Source organism: Limulus polyphemus, unplaced genomic scaffold (assembly GCF_000517525.1).
Source record: "Limulus polyphemus unplaced genomic scaffold, Limulus_polyphemus-2.1.2 Scaffold128, whole genome shotgun sequence".
NCBI classification, from domain to species: domain Eukaryota; kingdom Metazoa; phylum Arthropoda; class Merostomata; order Xiphosura; family Limulidae; genus Limulus; species Limulus polyphemus.
In genome coordinates, this window is record NW_013665738.1 from 417517 (window position 1) to 433824 (window position 16308).

The window sequence follows — 16308 nt, forward strand, 5'->3', positions numbered from 1 at the left end:
ATGTTTGGTGGGGCGGGGATTCGAACCCGCGACCCTCAGATTGCGAGTCAAGCGCCCTAACCACCTGGTCCGTACTCAAAATAACAGCAATTATTTTAAGCTCTGGTTAAATCAGAAATGCCACATTAAAAAAAATATCGTTATACACCACTAATTCCAATAGTAATCTTCTAAAGAAAAAAAAAATCATCATCATTTACTGTACTTGAAGCATTCAACTTATAAACTGTAGTAAGTTATACAATCCTGTTTCTTTGTAAAGTTAAAAGAGAAAGAAAGTCACATTTTTAACATGACGAGCATTAATCTTCAATATTATTTATTTTAAAACTATGGATAAACAGTTCGTAGTTGTGAATTTTAACTTTCATGTTGGTACCATTCGAAATGTATTGTAAAATATATTTTATTTTAAACAGCAGGTTCAAAATACTAGTCTGGTAGTGGAAGATAAACTTATTATGTAATACGGTTACTATAAAACAATGTATTTAGTGTAGCACTTGTGTAAAACAATGGATTTCATATATCAAGTGTGTTAAAAAATGTGGTTATAACACTTATTATAGTGAAGTACTGAAATCGTATTTTTTTAGTCAAAATCATAGATCTTAAAAATTTGTATTTTTGTATAATTCTATAAAATAAAAAAAAAACCTGAAATAAATAACTCAGCAAGTCGACAAGAAATGTTTCGTAATCTCAGGAAAACTCTTCTAGCTGGAATTGGTGTTTGTTGGTGGTGCAGAAAGATCCCCACCAATGAGGATTTCTGTTGTTCATGGGTAACATTCTCAACGATATAGCTTGCACAACGCCAAGAAAAGATTTCTGTAGTTTTATGGGCAATACTCTTGTCCGATATAGTTTTATAACCAACAGACCAGTTTAACTTCTGTGTGTTAATCAGATACATATTTCACGAGACACGCTAGACTTAGATATGCAGTTAGAATTTTATTTTACAAAACATATTTAAAATGCATACAGTTAATACGCTTCATTTCTCTCTTATGATATAACATCAGCAATCATTTAATACACGGACTTTACCAGTGATTATGAATAATAATACAGTCATTTCTAAAATCACCTCAAAAAGTCAGGGTTATAGTTTCAAATTTGATTTTGGTTAAGTTTATTATTTATGGCCAAGAAAGTTGTAACAGAAAAGGGTTTGTACACAGTATTTTTCAAACTTAACTTTCGTAAAGCTTATTACTTATGACACATAGTAGTTTTATCTTGAAGTTATTTATATATTTAACGCGTAATTTTCACAATCACTGATATGTCTTAATGATATTACTTTACAAACCAGCATTATTATTATCATGAACAAAACAAACATTTCGTATATTTAGCACCTTATGTTTTTATAAATATCACTTTAAAACAAAAGCTGATTATTCTTTACTTTAACTAACGATCTTAATCTTCAATCGGCATTTTGCATTTCGAAAGTAGAGAAAAAAAAAACGAATCCGTCACAAAAATTCATCGATTGTACAGATCTGTGATGTGAACATATGATTTGTAATTATAACAGCTCTGCCCATAAAATTAAGAATCTTATATAAAATGATGAAGCAGGTGTTGCCCGATTGTGCTATCCCGAGCAGAATGCTAATTAAAATTTTCTTTGGGAAATCGAAACTTTTAAGAAACGTAGCTAACGACCAAGTTAGCTGGTTTCAAAAGTCTGGGACCGTTCGCGATATTACGTTATCTTTTGATATGCTGACAATATGAACTTACCTTAATATAAGCTCACAAAGAAAACAAAATCATATTTCATTTCGTAAATCGTCAGTTAAAAATTGCTTTAAAGATCTTGGTTCTGCTGCCTACCTATTACATTTGAATATTTTGTTAAACATCTTTCAGTATATGTGTATACTGTACTCGACAATAAAAATACACGCTGTATTAAATATTGTTCCATGTTCGGACCTTACAAGCATGTGTGAAATATAGGTTGTTCGTGGCGACATTGTACTTTTATTCTGCTACAACTAACCATACAGTATTATTTCAGATTTCATGGAATGTAAGTTGACGTAATTTTACGTACACTTCTTTTATGGCTTTCTTTATATATACACCACATTTAGCACAATAAAATGAAATACATGCGGTTTTGATCTCAAAATGAGTTTTAGTTAACATTTTTAAGGGCAGAATATTCACAAGCTTCAGAAAATCGTGACAACTTTTCAGCAATGAATTTAGCTACAAACAGCTGAAAACAAAAAATGATAATAATAAAGAGGAAACTTCATGCCACAAAGAAATGGTAAACAGATATTTTAAGGTTCACAACGTTTCGGTTCTATTAAGGTTTAAAATCACAAGCGAAAGGGCGTCTTCCCAGCCCGAAACGTTGCGAATACTGAAATAACTATTTGTTTGTAGTATAACATCATTCCATTTTTTTTTTTACTTTCGATTTAATCGTACTACAGAAACCTTTCTCTGTTTTTTTTTTCGGTTGTTCGTCAATGTTCAGTTGTAGAGTAATACGAAAGATTCAACAAATAGTACTAAAATTAAATATTTGAACTCGATCTGATCTTACCAAACGTTGTAGGAAAGGAGAGAACGGTAAAGAGTAAAAGGTAGGAATGAAAATGTTATAACATTCTGAAACAGCATAATGGAAAAAATTGTTTTAATAGTTAACTATACTTATGCGAGATGTTTCTGTTCATTCCAAGGTTATTAATCGGATAAAAACGTCAATAACATTCTAGACTTTCGCACTCCTCTTTGTCACGGTGGGTAAACTAATGAAACAAAAACGAAAATTTTACAATATCCATCTATCTAGTGTTTCGCCATATTTTAAGATATACAACTTCGAAGGTAAGCTTGGATGAGGTCGAGGTATGATGTTGCATTTCACCTTAACACCAAACAACACCGCAACAGAACAGGGCATTGGTTTTCATACTTTTGTCCAAGCAATACCTGATTTTAAAATATACTGGCAGACCACAGTGAGATCTATACAATATGCAATTTTTCACAAATCAGCTGAAGTTTTTTTGTTGAATTTTTTGCAAAGCTACTCGAGGGTTGTCTGAGCTAGCCATATCTAATTTAGAAATGATAAACTAGAGGGAAGGCATCTAGTCAACAATACCCAACGCCAATTCTTAAGTTACTCTTCATCAACAACAAAAGTGGGATTGATCGTCACTTTATAATGCCCCCACGACTTAAAGGGTGAGTATGTTCGGTGACAGGATGCAAACTTGCGACCTGCAGCTTGAGTCGAGCGTCCCAACCACCCAGTCACGCGAGAAACCGTCTGATGAGAGCTCGTAGACCACAGATTGGAAAATGCTGATGCAAAACACCAACACTACTCTGTAAGGCATTGCTGGTAGCTAGCTTCAGCCAGAACTCCAAAACAGAACACCGACAAATCGAAAAGTATTTTTATTTGTTAATTTAGAGACATTGAATTGCACACAATTAATGGACATAAATGACAATTAAAAGGTTTGGGTAAATAACGTTAACAGCCTCTTTATCTACACATCAGACAAAATTATGTTTAAAACAAAATGTTAAAAAAAACATTCGGCTCTTTATTAACTCACTTTAACTTTTTATATTTTAAAATTAATTTTCTCTAGTACGTCAGTGAAAAGATTATCATCAATTAATGGATTTTGAAACATCAATGTTTTGTCGACACAAATGTAACTTAGAGCTAAATAAGGGAAGAAAAACCAAACTTACTGAATTTGCTAAGCTTCTCTGGCTACGTTCTTTTTCTATCCTTACAAAAAATTTTTGTTGTTTAAAATGACCTTTCTACCCTAAGGTTCAGCTATTTTATTAATGTAACGTAATTAATTCACAAAGATATTACAAATAATATTTCACTGTCACAAAGATATTGCAGGTCATGCTTGACTGTCACAAAGACGTTGCTACTATACTTTTCAGCAGTGTTTTTTGAGTTAAAGACAAGAGTAACACAACAATGACATATTAGAGAAATCAAACATTTTGTCCGAGCTATAAATATACTTGTGTATTTACAATCATTCTTATACCATGAAATTACAGATTAAAAATCAAAGGCTTTTAGTCAAAAATGAGGTAATGAAATTTTAATAATACAATAAATACTACTCTAAAACAAATCGAAGGAGAGAGAGAGGGAGGGGGGGGTTATGGATACATGGCGCACGCTTTACTCGTAAAATAGTTGTTCTCACATCTGATATGGTACATTCGAAGCCGTACAGCGCAGCAAGCTTGGAAATTTGCATAAACGTATCAATACTGAAACAATGATAAGTGTTTGAAAAGTTCTGATTATTACTACAGACATAAAACAGTAATGGTTTAATTTACGACCGAAGCTTGAACTACAAGTTTCCAATTAGAACTAGAGATAACACTTATCAGCTGAAGAGCGGTATCACATATCACAATCGACTACGAAGAAGCCCAGTCTCAGCTCCACCAGCTGTTTTCGCTGGCACTAAAAAAAGCAATTCTGAATTACCAAATGGCGTACTAACAGTAGGATGACCTCCTGTGTGAACATCTCCAACTAGAGCTTGCAATGTTGTGATTAGAAATAGTACTTTGAAATGCCCGAATACTTAATGGATTTTACTTGAAAGGGCATGCTAATTTATAAACCGTTATGTTTAAGTACAAGTTTTGTTTAAAGAACAAGGGACGCTGTTCTTCAATCTATAACAAAAATGTAATGTTGCAGTAATATATACCCAACGGTTCAGTTTCATGAAGTCAAATAACTAAAATCATAACAGTTTAATTACAAACACTGAGAAATAATTTTTAAGTTGAATGTTACCATTACAAAAGTATTCAATCAAAAGTTCACAGTTACCTCTGAAAACTACTGCCAATTATAAGTATTTTCCCTAACTTTATAGCGCAAAGCACCCAATTTGACTATTTCGAGTAGAAAATGCTACAAATTTATATTTTATGTTGTAATTAGTGTCAACAAATACTTCAAGTTTCATTTAACTTATTGATGCAAATCATGAACACCATTCAAGCTGTATTCAAAGAAACTCTGTTTGTTGAATTTCGAGGTATAATTTAGAAGTGACAAAATGTGGGATTGACCGCTACATTATTAAGCCACCATGGCTGAAAGGGCAAGCATATTCGGTGACGGGATCCGAACTCGCGACCCACAGATTGCCTTAACCACCAGGTCATACCAGTTAATTTCTATAGTAAGAGATCCATAAGAAGTGATGAAACATATATTCAAGCTATTCTCGTTATCACTCGGACCAATTGAGATTGTAGTTAGTCATGTTCCGGTATTTATAAAAACAAAAACATTAATTTTATTAAAACCAATTGCTTTTTATGTCAGGGGAAAGTAAAGAATATCAAATACAAGCTGTTATAGTAGAATTATTTGCTACGCTAGTAGGCTAAAGATTATGAAATATTAAAGACAAAATGCAGAATTATCGACAAATTATACATTTATTTCATGTTTTTAAATTAAGAGCGCAATGATTTATATCGTTTAATAAAATCTGATATATATAGAATATATATATATATATGCGTCTGTGTAAACTATATACAATTATCACTCTTCTGAAAACAGTGAAGACATTGAAAAAATAGCCATTTTTCTCTATAACAAGACTGGTGACCCTTGGAGACGGTTTAAAACCGGTATGTACAACACAGTATTTGCTGGATCACACATGTGAAGTAGTAGGATAAAAGCTGTACGTCGAGAATATAGAAGCCACTATTCATATTTCAACATGCAATAACTTCTACTCTTGCTATATTACTGTCTCTACACTAAAGGACGTAATATTTTCCACTTAATATTAACATCAATTATCCAAGTACTTTCAACCTTGACAACACCATCATGGGTGTACAAATAACTACACAGTTTAAGATTTGAGAATAACAAGTTAAAAAAAAAACAATAACTAAAAACTTAAAATATGTTAAATTAAAAACGTGTAACTTTTTACTACACAACAAAGCTTAGCTGGATATTATACTTTAACAAGGTTTATAATTCCTGTTATAAAATTATAAAAACATTTTCTGCTAAAATGCAGGGTTTTTTTTTACATCACAGTCCAGTGCTTTTACTAACTTATATACATCGGACTTTTTCAAATATTACAGAAAAGGAGTGTACGTTTTAAAACCCACTATAACTGTATGCTACAAAAAGGCATCATTACTGCTTTCAAGCTTGGTCACAGTCTCTTTATCCTAACTGGTTGGTTGGAAAGTACACATCACTGAAAGCACAGGCTTTACATTATCTCTCAACTCAGGTTGTTAATAATCTAAATGTTTCATTATTAGCGAAAAATTACACTCATAAATCTTTAAATTCAGCTCCTTATATCTTTCAGAGAAATGGAACAAATGAATTTATTTCAAAGCACCTACCAGACTGGAAGCAACTATCTGTTGTCTATAAGAAAAACTAGAGTATACTTCATGAAGATACAAAACAAGGTGTGCCCTTAATCTTGGATGAACAGAAATATCCCCATTTCTTCCTTGGGAGATACAATTATATTGTGTAGCACATCCTTTCCAACTACAGTATTGTATTCTTTCACTCTATACATCTTTTATTCATGTACTTAGTTGAACCACTTCATTTACATCCAAGTTTACATTTGGTTCAGGCATATTCTGATTATCAGAAGCTATATTTTTAGCAGAAATATTCAAAGACATAATTTCTGCTGAGATTTTTTGATGACTTTGGTCTTTATCATTAGTTGGTCTCTGGTAATCTTCATCCATTATATTTTCTTCACGACATGCACTTTTAATTGTTTGTTTGAAATAGACATGTTCAACATTTTGATCTTCATATGTGGAATCACTAAATTGTTCTGATCGATCCTGGTAATTCCTGTCTACAAGTTGTTCATATTCCCCACACCTCTCTTCATAACAACAATGATCACTGTTTTTCAATTTAACATTACTAGGTATTTCCCCTTGTTCACTTCTTTCATCACTTTCTTCTTGACAAATTTCCTTATTCTTTCTTTCTTCTTCAACATCATTAAATTTTGATTCTTCCACGTTATCTCTCTTTCCAACTTCATGTGAGTGCTTTTGGTCCTCTTGCTCTCTCAAGATTCCGCTATTACCAAGAACTTCTTGAGACTTGATGATAATTTGTTCTCCTTCATTAAAATTTTCCAATTTCTTCTCACAGTTTTCACTCAATTCTTTATCCAATTTTAATTCTTCAGATAAATGATCCAATGTTTCTTTACAATTTTTATTCAATTCTCTATCCATTTTTTCTTCTTCAGATAAATCTCCCAATCCATTTTTAACCAATATTAATTCTTCAGTTAAATTTTCCAATCCTTTCTCATAGTTTTTCATCAATTCTTTATTAAATTTTTCTTCTCCCAACAGATTTCCTATTCTTTTCTCACTCAATATTACTTCTTCAGATAAATATACCTGTCCATTTTCATCTAATTTCTCTACTTCATTTGAAATTTCCTTTCCTTTTTTACAGTTTTCTTTCAATATTTTTTTATACCTTTCTTCTTCTTTCATATGTTCAATTTCTTTCTCAAAGTTCTCCACCAATTCTTTGTGAAATTGTTCATTATCAGTCTGTTTTTTTAGTCCTTCTTCAGAATTTTCCTTCAGTTCTTTCTTTTCCAATTTTTCTTCTTTTGTAAGATTTTCTACTTTTGTGTCACCGCTTTTCTCAAATTCTTTTTTATCCAATTTGTCTTCCTCCATTTTCAACCCCTTTTCCTTCTCATCCAAGATGTTCTCATCAGTTAGGTTTTTCAATATTTCCTCAGAACTTTCCTTCAATTTTGCCTCATTCTTTCTTTCTTTTTTATTTAACTGAATTCCTAATTTATTTTCAGAGTCATGTTTCAATTCTTTCTCAAGCAATAAATGTTCTTCAACATTAATCAATTCTTCCCAATTGTGTTTTTCTTCTCCTTCCATTTTCTTCATTTTTTCTTTCAAATTTTTATTCAATGTTTCTTCATTGTTTTCTTTTCCATCCAAATTTTCCCATCCCGTCTCACACTTTAATTCTTTCTTGTCCTCTTTTTCCTCCATACTTTTGAATTCAGCCTCATCACTTCCCTCCATTTCATTCTTATTCATGTTTTCTAATTCTTTCCCAAAAATTTCTTCTAATTCTTTATCCTCCTTTTCATCTTCATTCATATTATACAATCCCTTTTCAAAACTTTGATTTAATTCTTTGTTATCCTGTTCTTCTTTCTTCATCTTGTTGAGCCCTTTTTCCAAAATTTCATTTAATTTATTTTGTTCTTCTTTATCCATATTATCCAATACTATTCCCAACTTTTCATTTAATTCTTTGCTCTTTTGTTCTTCTTTATACACACTGCCCAATTCCTTTATAAAGTTTTCATTTGATGTTTTGTCATCCTGTTCCTCACTGTTCATCTTGTCAAACTCTCCTCCCAAATTTTCATCTAATTCTTTGTTATCCTGTTGTTCTTTATTTATACTTATCAAACCATTTTCAAAGTTTTCATTTAATTCTTCATTGTCATGTTTTTCTTTATCCATACTGTCCAATACTTTTTCAAAGTTTTCATTTAATTCTTGGTTATCCTGTTCTTGTTTATTCATGTTGTCCGATCCCTTTTCAAAGTTTTCATTTAATTCTTTGATATAACATTCTTCTTTATTCATACTTTTCAAACCATTTTCAAAGATTTTATTTAATTTTTGGTTATCTCGTTCTTCTTCACTCGTACTGTCTAATACTTTTTCCAAGTCATTCATACTTTCCAAGCCATTTTCAGAGTTTTCACTTAATTGTTTGTTATCTTGTTCTTCTGTATTCATCTTGTCAAACCCTTTCTCCAAATTATCATTTAATTCTTTACACCATATTCCTTTGTTCATTTTGTCCAATCCCTTTTCATTTAACTCTTTGTTATTCTGTTCTTCTTCATTCGTACTGTCATATATTTTTTCACAATTTACATTTAATTCTTTGGTATCCTGTACTTCTATTTTCTTCTTGTCCAATCCTTTTTCCAAATTTTCATTTAGTTCTTTATCCATACTATCTAATCCTTTTTTAATCTTATTTAATTCTTTGCAACCCTGTCCTTCTTCGTTAATCTCGTCTAGTCCTTTTTTAACGTTATCATTTAATTCTATGTTACCCTGTTCTTCTTTATTCACCTTGTCTAATTCTTTTTCAGTGTCTTTATTCAATTCTTTGTTATTCTGTTCTTTATTCATCTTGTCCAATTCCTTTTCAAAGTTTTGATTCAATTCTTTGTTACCTTGTTCTTCTTCATTTATCTTATCCAATTCCTTTTCACATTTTTCATTTAATGCTTTTTTACCCTGCTCTTCATTCATCTTGTCCAATTCCTTTCCAAAGTTTTCATTCAATTCTTTATTATCCTGTTCTTTTTTACTCATGGCCAATCCTTTTTCCAAATTTCCATTTAATTCTTTGCAATCTTGTTCTTTTTTATCATTACTGTCCAGTCCTTTTTCAATGTTATCATTTAATTCTTTGTTATTTTGTTCTTCTTCTTTCATCTTATCCAATTCCTTTTCAAAGTTTTCATTTAATTCTTTGTTATCCTGTTTTTCTTCAGTCATCTTATCCAATTCCTCTTCACAGTTTTCATTTAATGCTTTGTTACCGTGTTCTTCATTCATCTTGTCCAATTCCTTTTCAAAGTTTTCATTGAATTCTTTGTTATCCTGTTCTTTTTTACTCATAGCCAATCCTTTTTCCAAATTTTCATTTAATTCTTTGCAGTCTTGTTCTATTTTATCATTACTGTCCAGTCCTTTTTTAATGTTATCATTTAATTCTTTGTTACCCTGTTCTTCTTCATTCATCTTGTCCAATTCTTTTTCAAAGTTTTCATTTAATTCTTTGTTATCCTGTTTTTCTTCATTCATCTTATCCAATTCCTTTTCACAGTTTTCATTTAATGCTTTGTTACCCTGTTCTTCATTCATCTTGTCCAATTCCTTTTCAGTGTTTTCATTCAATTCTTTGTTATCCTGTTCTTCATTCATCTTGTCCAATTCTTTTTCAGTGTTTTCGTTCAATTCTTTGTTATCCTGTTCTTCTTCATTCATACTTTCCAATCCTTTTTTGAAGTTTCCAATTAATTCTTTGTTATCTTGTTCTTCTACTTTGTTGATATTATCTAATCCTATTCGAAGATTTTCATTTAACCATTTGTTATTCTGTTCTCCTTCTCCATCTTCATTCATGTTGTGAAAACTTTTTTCAAAGTTTTCACTTGATCCTTTATCTTGTTCTTCTTCATTCATCTTGTCCAATTCTTTTTCAGTGTTTTCGTTCAATTCTTTGTTATCCTGTTCTTCTTCATTCATACTGTCCAATCCTTTTTTGAAGTTTTCATTTAATTCTTTATCTTCTTCTTCTTCTCCATCTTCATTCATGTTGTCAAATCTTTTTTCAAAGTTTTTATTACCCTGTTTGTTATCTTCACTCATATGGTCTAATTTTTTCCCAAAGTTTACATTCATTTCTCTTTTATTGTGTTTGTTTTCTTCTTCTTCTTCATTGAGATTTTCTAAGTTACTCTTGTGTTCTTCCCAATTTTTGTAATTTTCCTTTACTTTTTTCCCCCATAGCTCCTTCTCTTTAACATTATCTGTATCATTTTTTATATAGTCTCTCTCAGTGTTATGGACACAACACTCCTCTATATTTCCTTCTACATCACTTTCAGTTGTATTTACTATATTTTTTTCTCTATCCTTCCATTCTTGTCCCAGCTCAATTTTTTCTGTATCCTTATCTTCTGATTCCTCTTTATGATAGTCCTCTTCTATATCATGTACATCATTAGTATTCACCTCCTTTATTGCATCTGTAATAAAAGGTATTTCAAATAAATTTTATAGCTGTCAATATTCAATTGATTAATCTGCTTAATGTAAGACAATGTAGTCTACCCTAAAAATCCAAAATAACTCTTGGGAACTAGAAATAGTGTAGGCTTTAAAAAAACAACAACACATGAAGATTTATGCTAAAAGCTGTTTGAAAAGAAATGATAATAGTCAACTAAGGGCAAAAAGAACTGTGGATGCACTGACTAAGTCTACCTCTTGAAGGAAGGAGAGGAGCCAGGAGATTATTTATTCAATATAAAAAAACAAATAACAACAAAAACACACACACACACCTGCTCTTCAACCTCTAAATGTCAACATCACATTACCATTTGGTGTAAAAAAAAGTCTGAGTGATACTGAAAATTAAATCCATTCAAGGTTTTGCTCCAAGGCTGCGTGTATCCATAACAGTATCTTAGGGAGCAAAATCTACAATTTGAATTAACGAGGTAAAATCTAAACCTGTAATTTTGAAACCAGCAAAAACAGAGTACACTAATTATTTCATAAAAAAAAAAAATTAGCAGTTTCAACATCAGTGGTCCATTAACTTAAAATAGGGCATCAGCCATTTGAAGAAAAAGTTTTTTCCTAGTATTGAAGCTAAAAAAAGCCTGTAGTATCAAGTAGTTTGATTTACTTGTTTTTGTTTGTTTGTGATAGTTATGATGAGCATGTTGTAAACACAGTTTAATTTTTTTTTTTACTTAAATAGATAAATACATGTTGATACAGGCTTCATTATATTCGTGTTTTAATTTAACAACAACTGACTGTGTGATTTTCATCACTGACAGAGATATTTTGTTCAGTGGTTTTGAGCAACTCCTTCCATACAATATTTGTCCAGAATCTTACCTTCATGTTGCAGTTGCAAATCCCATATGCTATATATATGGTATATGTTAGACTTATTCCAATTCATATCTCATAAGATAGTAATTAAGTTAACCACTGACACAGACCACCATGATAAAAATAATATACAACTCATAACTCATTATTTATGTACTTTCCATGCAGAGTAATATCACAATGACATTTCTATCTCTTTATTTTCATAGGCATAATATATTAATCAGTTAAGATGCTATCACACACACCTACTTATCTAGTTTTGTGCTCAAACATTTAGATATATGAACCCAAATTCACCAATACAAAATTTTTTATCCCTTTTACTACAAAAATGAAATATTAGATACTTTTTACAGCTTCAATAAATCAGATATAAATGATAAGCAGTTGAATTTATAGAATAATTTTGCTAGTTTTATATAGTGTGAACCTCTTTACGTTGTCCACTACACACACAATCACTTCTTAAAAACCTTAATTGTAAACTTTCATGAAAAACAAACAAAACAGGAAAGTAATATATATGTACATATGTATATCTACACAGACTAACGAAGATTAATCATGGTTTACAAGAACAGGCCATGTGCTGCCCTTTGAACTACTTCCTGCATCATTAATCTTGGTCAATCTGTTAGATGTGAATATGTACTACAGTCTAACACCACAACATCCATTGCAACAAGTTACTGCAAATTTTAGTAAAGTCAGTCTTCAGTCACACATTTAGATACACTTTTCATAGACCTTCTACTATATGTAAATGTCAGCACCCGAGACTATGTTTAACTCTTGGGCACTGCAGGTCACAGAGTACATGTCACAACCTTTTTCATAGATACATCAGAAATTTAGTTAAACTACTTTATTATCAATGTATGTTAATAAACTTGGCATCAAATAGTTTATAATTAAAATTTTTATATTATCTAAGTTTAATGTTTTAACTTCAAAAAGCAATATTTAAATAAATTCTCAATCTGTACCTCTAGATCACATGTTGCAGTGGTGCTCTGAATTCTCATATATAGATTTATTTCTTCGTTTGTAAAAGATACAGATTGTTCAACAAATAAGAAACACATTATAGATATTGATAAGCCAGAATATAAAATTAACCCATTATCTTCTCGTTTTAACTGAGATATCCCAATATCTGTTCAATTCACATAGCATGCCCTCTCATATCCTGTCTTTTAAGAATTGTCTGATCCTCTCTGACACTGTTATTTGACATGTTTATAACCAATAGCAAGAGCAGATTCTAAACTATGTACATCAGATGATTGTCTTGTTTTAGTGGTCAAACCAACAGTTCACAGGGAGAGCATGATGTTAAAGAAAACAAAATAAATGAAAATGAAACAAAGATCTTGATATTGGAAAAACTAGTTTTGACACATTTGTGTGTCCTCTCTAGTCTCATATTGTCTTCTTGAAAGCATGCTGTGTTTATACTAAAATATTTGGGGAATTTGGTTTTAGCACCTGACATATTTTTTGTTCTATAATTCATATCTGAAAGCTACATGAATTATTTTTGGAGAATCAACATAGTAAAAAAATAGGCTTACTAACCACATACCTGAATGCAAAAGGCCTCAAGGCTAAAGTAGGTGTATTTTTAAAAAAGCGACTCAAATGGAAAAATTCAAAACTTACAATGTTAGATAAGAAAACTAAAAAAAAAAATACATGATTTCTCTTGGTGAAACACATGAGGGCTACCATATCGTGATATAACTAGATAGTTTGTTTACCCTAAGCTCTCTCCAGGCAATTCATTACTTTGTTACCTAGTTAGATATGCTTCAAAGAACGAAAAGATTAAATGAAAGCAGAGTGAAAAGGTTAATTTGCCTAAATAATTATCTGTTAAAATTTGCAGTCATTCAAAAGAAGAAGAAAAAAGGATTTTTAAATTTATTTCACATTTCCAACTTTTTATTCACTGTACAATTATGATTTTTCTACAGTTAGTGTTAGGGTAGAGAAAATAAGAGATCAAGTTATGTATATGAAATAAGCAACTAAGGTAAAAAGAAAGGCACCTTCCACTCAGAATGACTCAGTAAAGGCTTCATAAACTCTCCAAACATTTTTTATAAAAAAATATAAAAATAGTTTATTAAGGTATGACTTTGTGTACAACATACTTGTAACTTTTACTAAAACTTTTCAAATTTTGTGAAGATACACTTGGTACATTGAGTTATGGTATGTATATAATTTCATGGTTACAAGATCAGCCAAATCAACTGAGCCATATCTCAATACAGTTAAGCAGGCCAAAGGCATAAAAGTCCACTAAAGCTAAGCAGACATGTGGTTGAGTGGGATTGCTATTTCATAAAAATTCATTAATTTTAAGGTACAGCTAAAAGCTTGTAAGCACTATCAACTTCTAAATTCTTATTATCTTGTTAATAGTATCAAAAGATATGCCCAGCTTTATTGTAATGGATTTTTGGTTTGGAGGATTTATTTCTTTATAACCATAGTCTTCACTTCGCAAATAACAACACTGTTCTGGATGAGAATAAGATGCAGTTTTGAAGCCCATTACTGCACTAAAAACATTGGCTGTATAAATTTTGTCATTTCCATGAACATGTTGTACCTTTGGCTTTATACTGTTTAACAATCTTGGTATATCAATATTTGATTTTGGAAAGAGCTGACATATTCCTCCAGTGATAGGGCTAGCTTAATTGAATTTCACTTTCAAATGGTCTGGAATTCACCAAAAACCAAATATATGTATTAGACATATTGCTTGTGGCACCATGGCTTGCACCTGTCAAAGTTCTACAATATTAGCACATGCAAATTGCTCTCATTAATTGTAATCAACCCTCATGTGCAGTGTACATAACCTTTTATTTACTAATGATGCATAAAGTTAAAACTGCCAAACACACGATGTGACAAACTGATTAAAGTAAACAACTTGAAAAATACAATAAAAGTGTGAAAACTGAAACTTTCAAATACCTTGAATTACTAACAAAAGTTCTGCAGCATTTTGATGGTTATTCAAAGCTGAGTTCTTGTGCTGAATCAGGAGTCTCCTTTATTCAGTGTTTGCAATGATGTTGTATATGATTTGGCACATCATCATATTACAGAAACTTAATGTATGTTGAAAAACATTTGGATATCTTTATACCTCGGACTGCTATTTTCTTTTATGTATATATTCCTTCTAATCTTCTTATGGTGGAAATTACATAATTGCCCTCACATATTCACCAACATACTTCACAAATCACTTAGGATTGTTAAGGAAGACAAACCTTGAAAAACATACATCATCAAGTGCAAAATAATCCACATCTCAATGTTTATTGTGCACCTGAAGATGGCATACTAACTTGCAGAAATGTACTTTTCTTCAGTCATCACATCCTATTATCAGTTCATTTAATTTTGTGTATAATTCTTACAGGGTTCCTTAATTTAGGTAAGTAGTATAATTATCTTGTGATAAGACAATTGTAAACACACGCACATATATATATATATATATATGTTAATCAGCTGTAAATGATCAAAACAGATACTTCATTAGCTCTTCTTGCTTGCTCAATGAGACATTTTCTCAAACCCTGTGAGAGAACACAGCACTTCTAATCTTTAACTGGTTCCTCATGCAGTACTCACTTCTTTAACCGATTTGTAATTTTAGTGGGCTGTCTACTATCACAAATTTGTTTAAATATAAAAGCAATTCAGCAATAATAAGCATGTAGAACTAGGAAAATATGTAAACTAGTTAGTCAGTAACCTAATTTTAATACAAGCTATAAATGCTAACTGTATCACTTTTAAAAGAAAAAAACAAATTGCAATGTTTTACTAAGCCAATTATACTGTCTCCTATTCCACACTAAAGATTACTCAATACTATAAAATTTAAACAATGAAACTTAAAGACTATTTAAGATTCACCCTAAAGACATTAAAATAAATAAAAACAAACATATTAAATATCTAGAAGTCTGAAAGTGGTTAAAAAACTGAGATAAAAAAGTGCATGAAAATTAACAGGTTAAAAAACCTTTTACCAACAAATAACTATCTCTATATTTTATAATGGAAGTGAATACTTTACCTGGTTTCTCATCACTGTGATTTAGTAAATCACTTAAATCGTCAGACAGTGAAGATGTCACAGAGATGTAACTGTTTGGTCGAGATTGACTAGCAATCAGGTTATTAGTTGAGAGAGATATCGTGTTACAACAAAGTTGATGGGTTTCATGAAAAAACTGCAGCTGTTCTCTTGATGAACCATGTTTTTCCTGCAACTGCATTTGTTCTTCCTTTTCTGTCACAAATGACTAAATAAAGAAAAGATGAGCTCTTAGTGCTTTTCTCAAACTCAATTTCCTCTGCCATGACTGACTTCACATATCCACCCACCACTATTCACAGAAACAAGTAACACTGCACCCTGACTTCAGATATCCACCCACCACTATTCACAGAAACAAGTAA

General features: G+C 31.0%; 1 protein-coding gene across 2 annotated transcripts in view; it reads right to left on the reverse strand.

Moving 5' to 3' along the window:
* Positions 1 to 942: 942 nt before the first annotated feature.
* LOC106473352 (putative leucine-rich repeat-containing protein DDB_G0290503) overlaps positions 943 to 16308 on the reverse strand; it is a 101586-nt gene continuing 86220 nt past the window's right edge. For both annotated transcript variants that reach the window (XM_022402743.1, XM_013934037.2), the window contains exons 21-22: positions 15923 to 16151; positions 943 to 10922 (exon numbers count right to left, since the gene is read on the reverse strand). In XM_022402743.1, the coding sequence (XP_022258451.1) occupies positions 6643 to 10922; positions 15923 to 16151 (4509 nt within the window). In that variant the 3' untranslated portion in view covers positions 943 to 6642. The remainder of the gene's footprint in view (positions 10923 to 15922; positions 16152 to 16308) is intronic.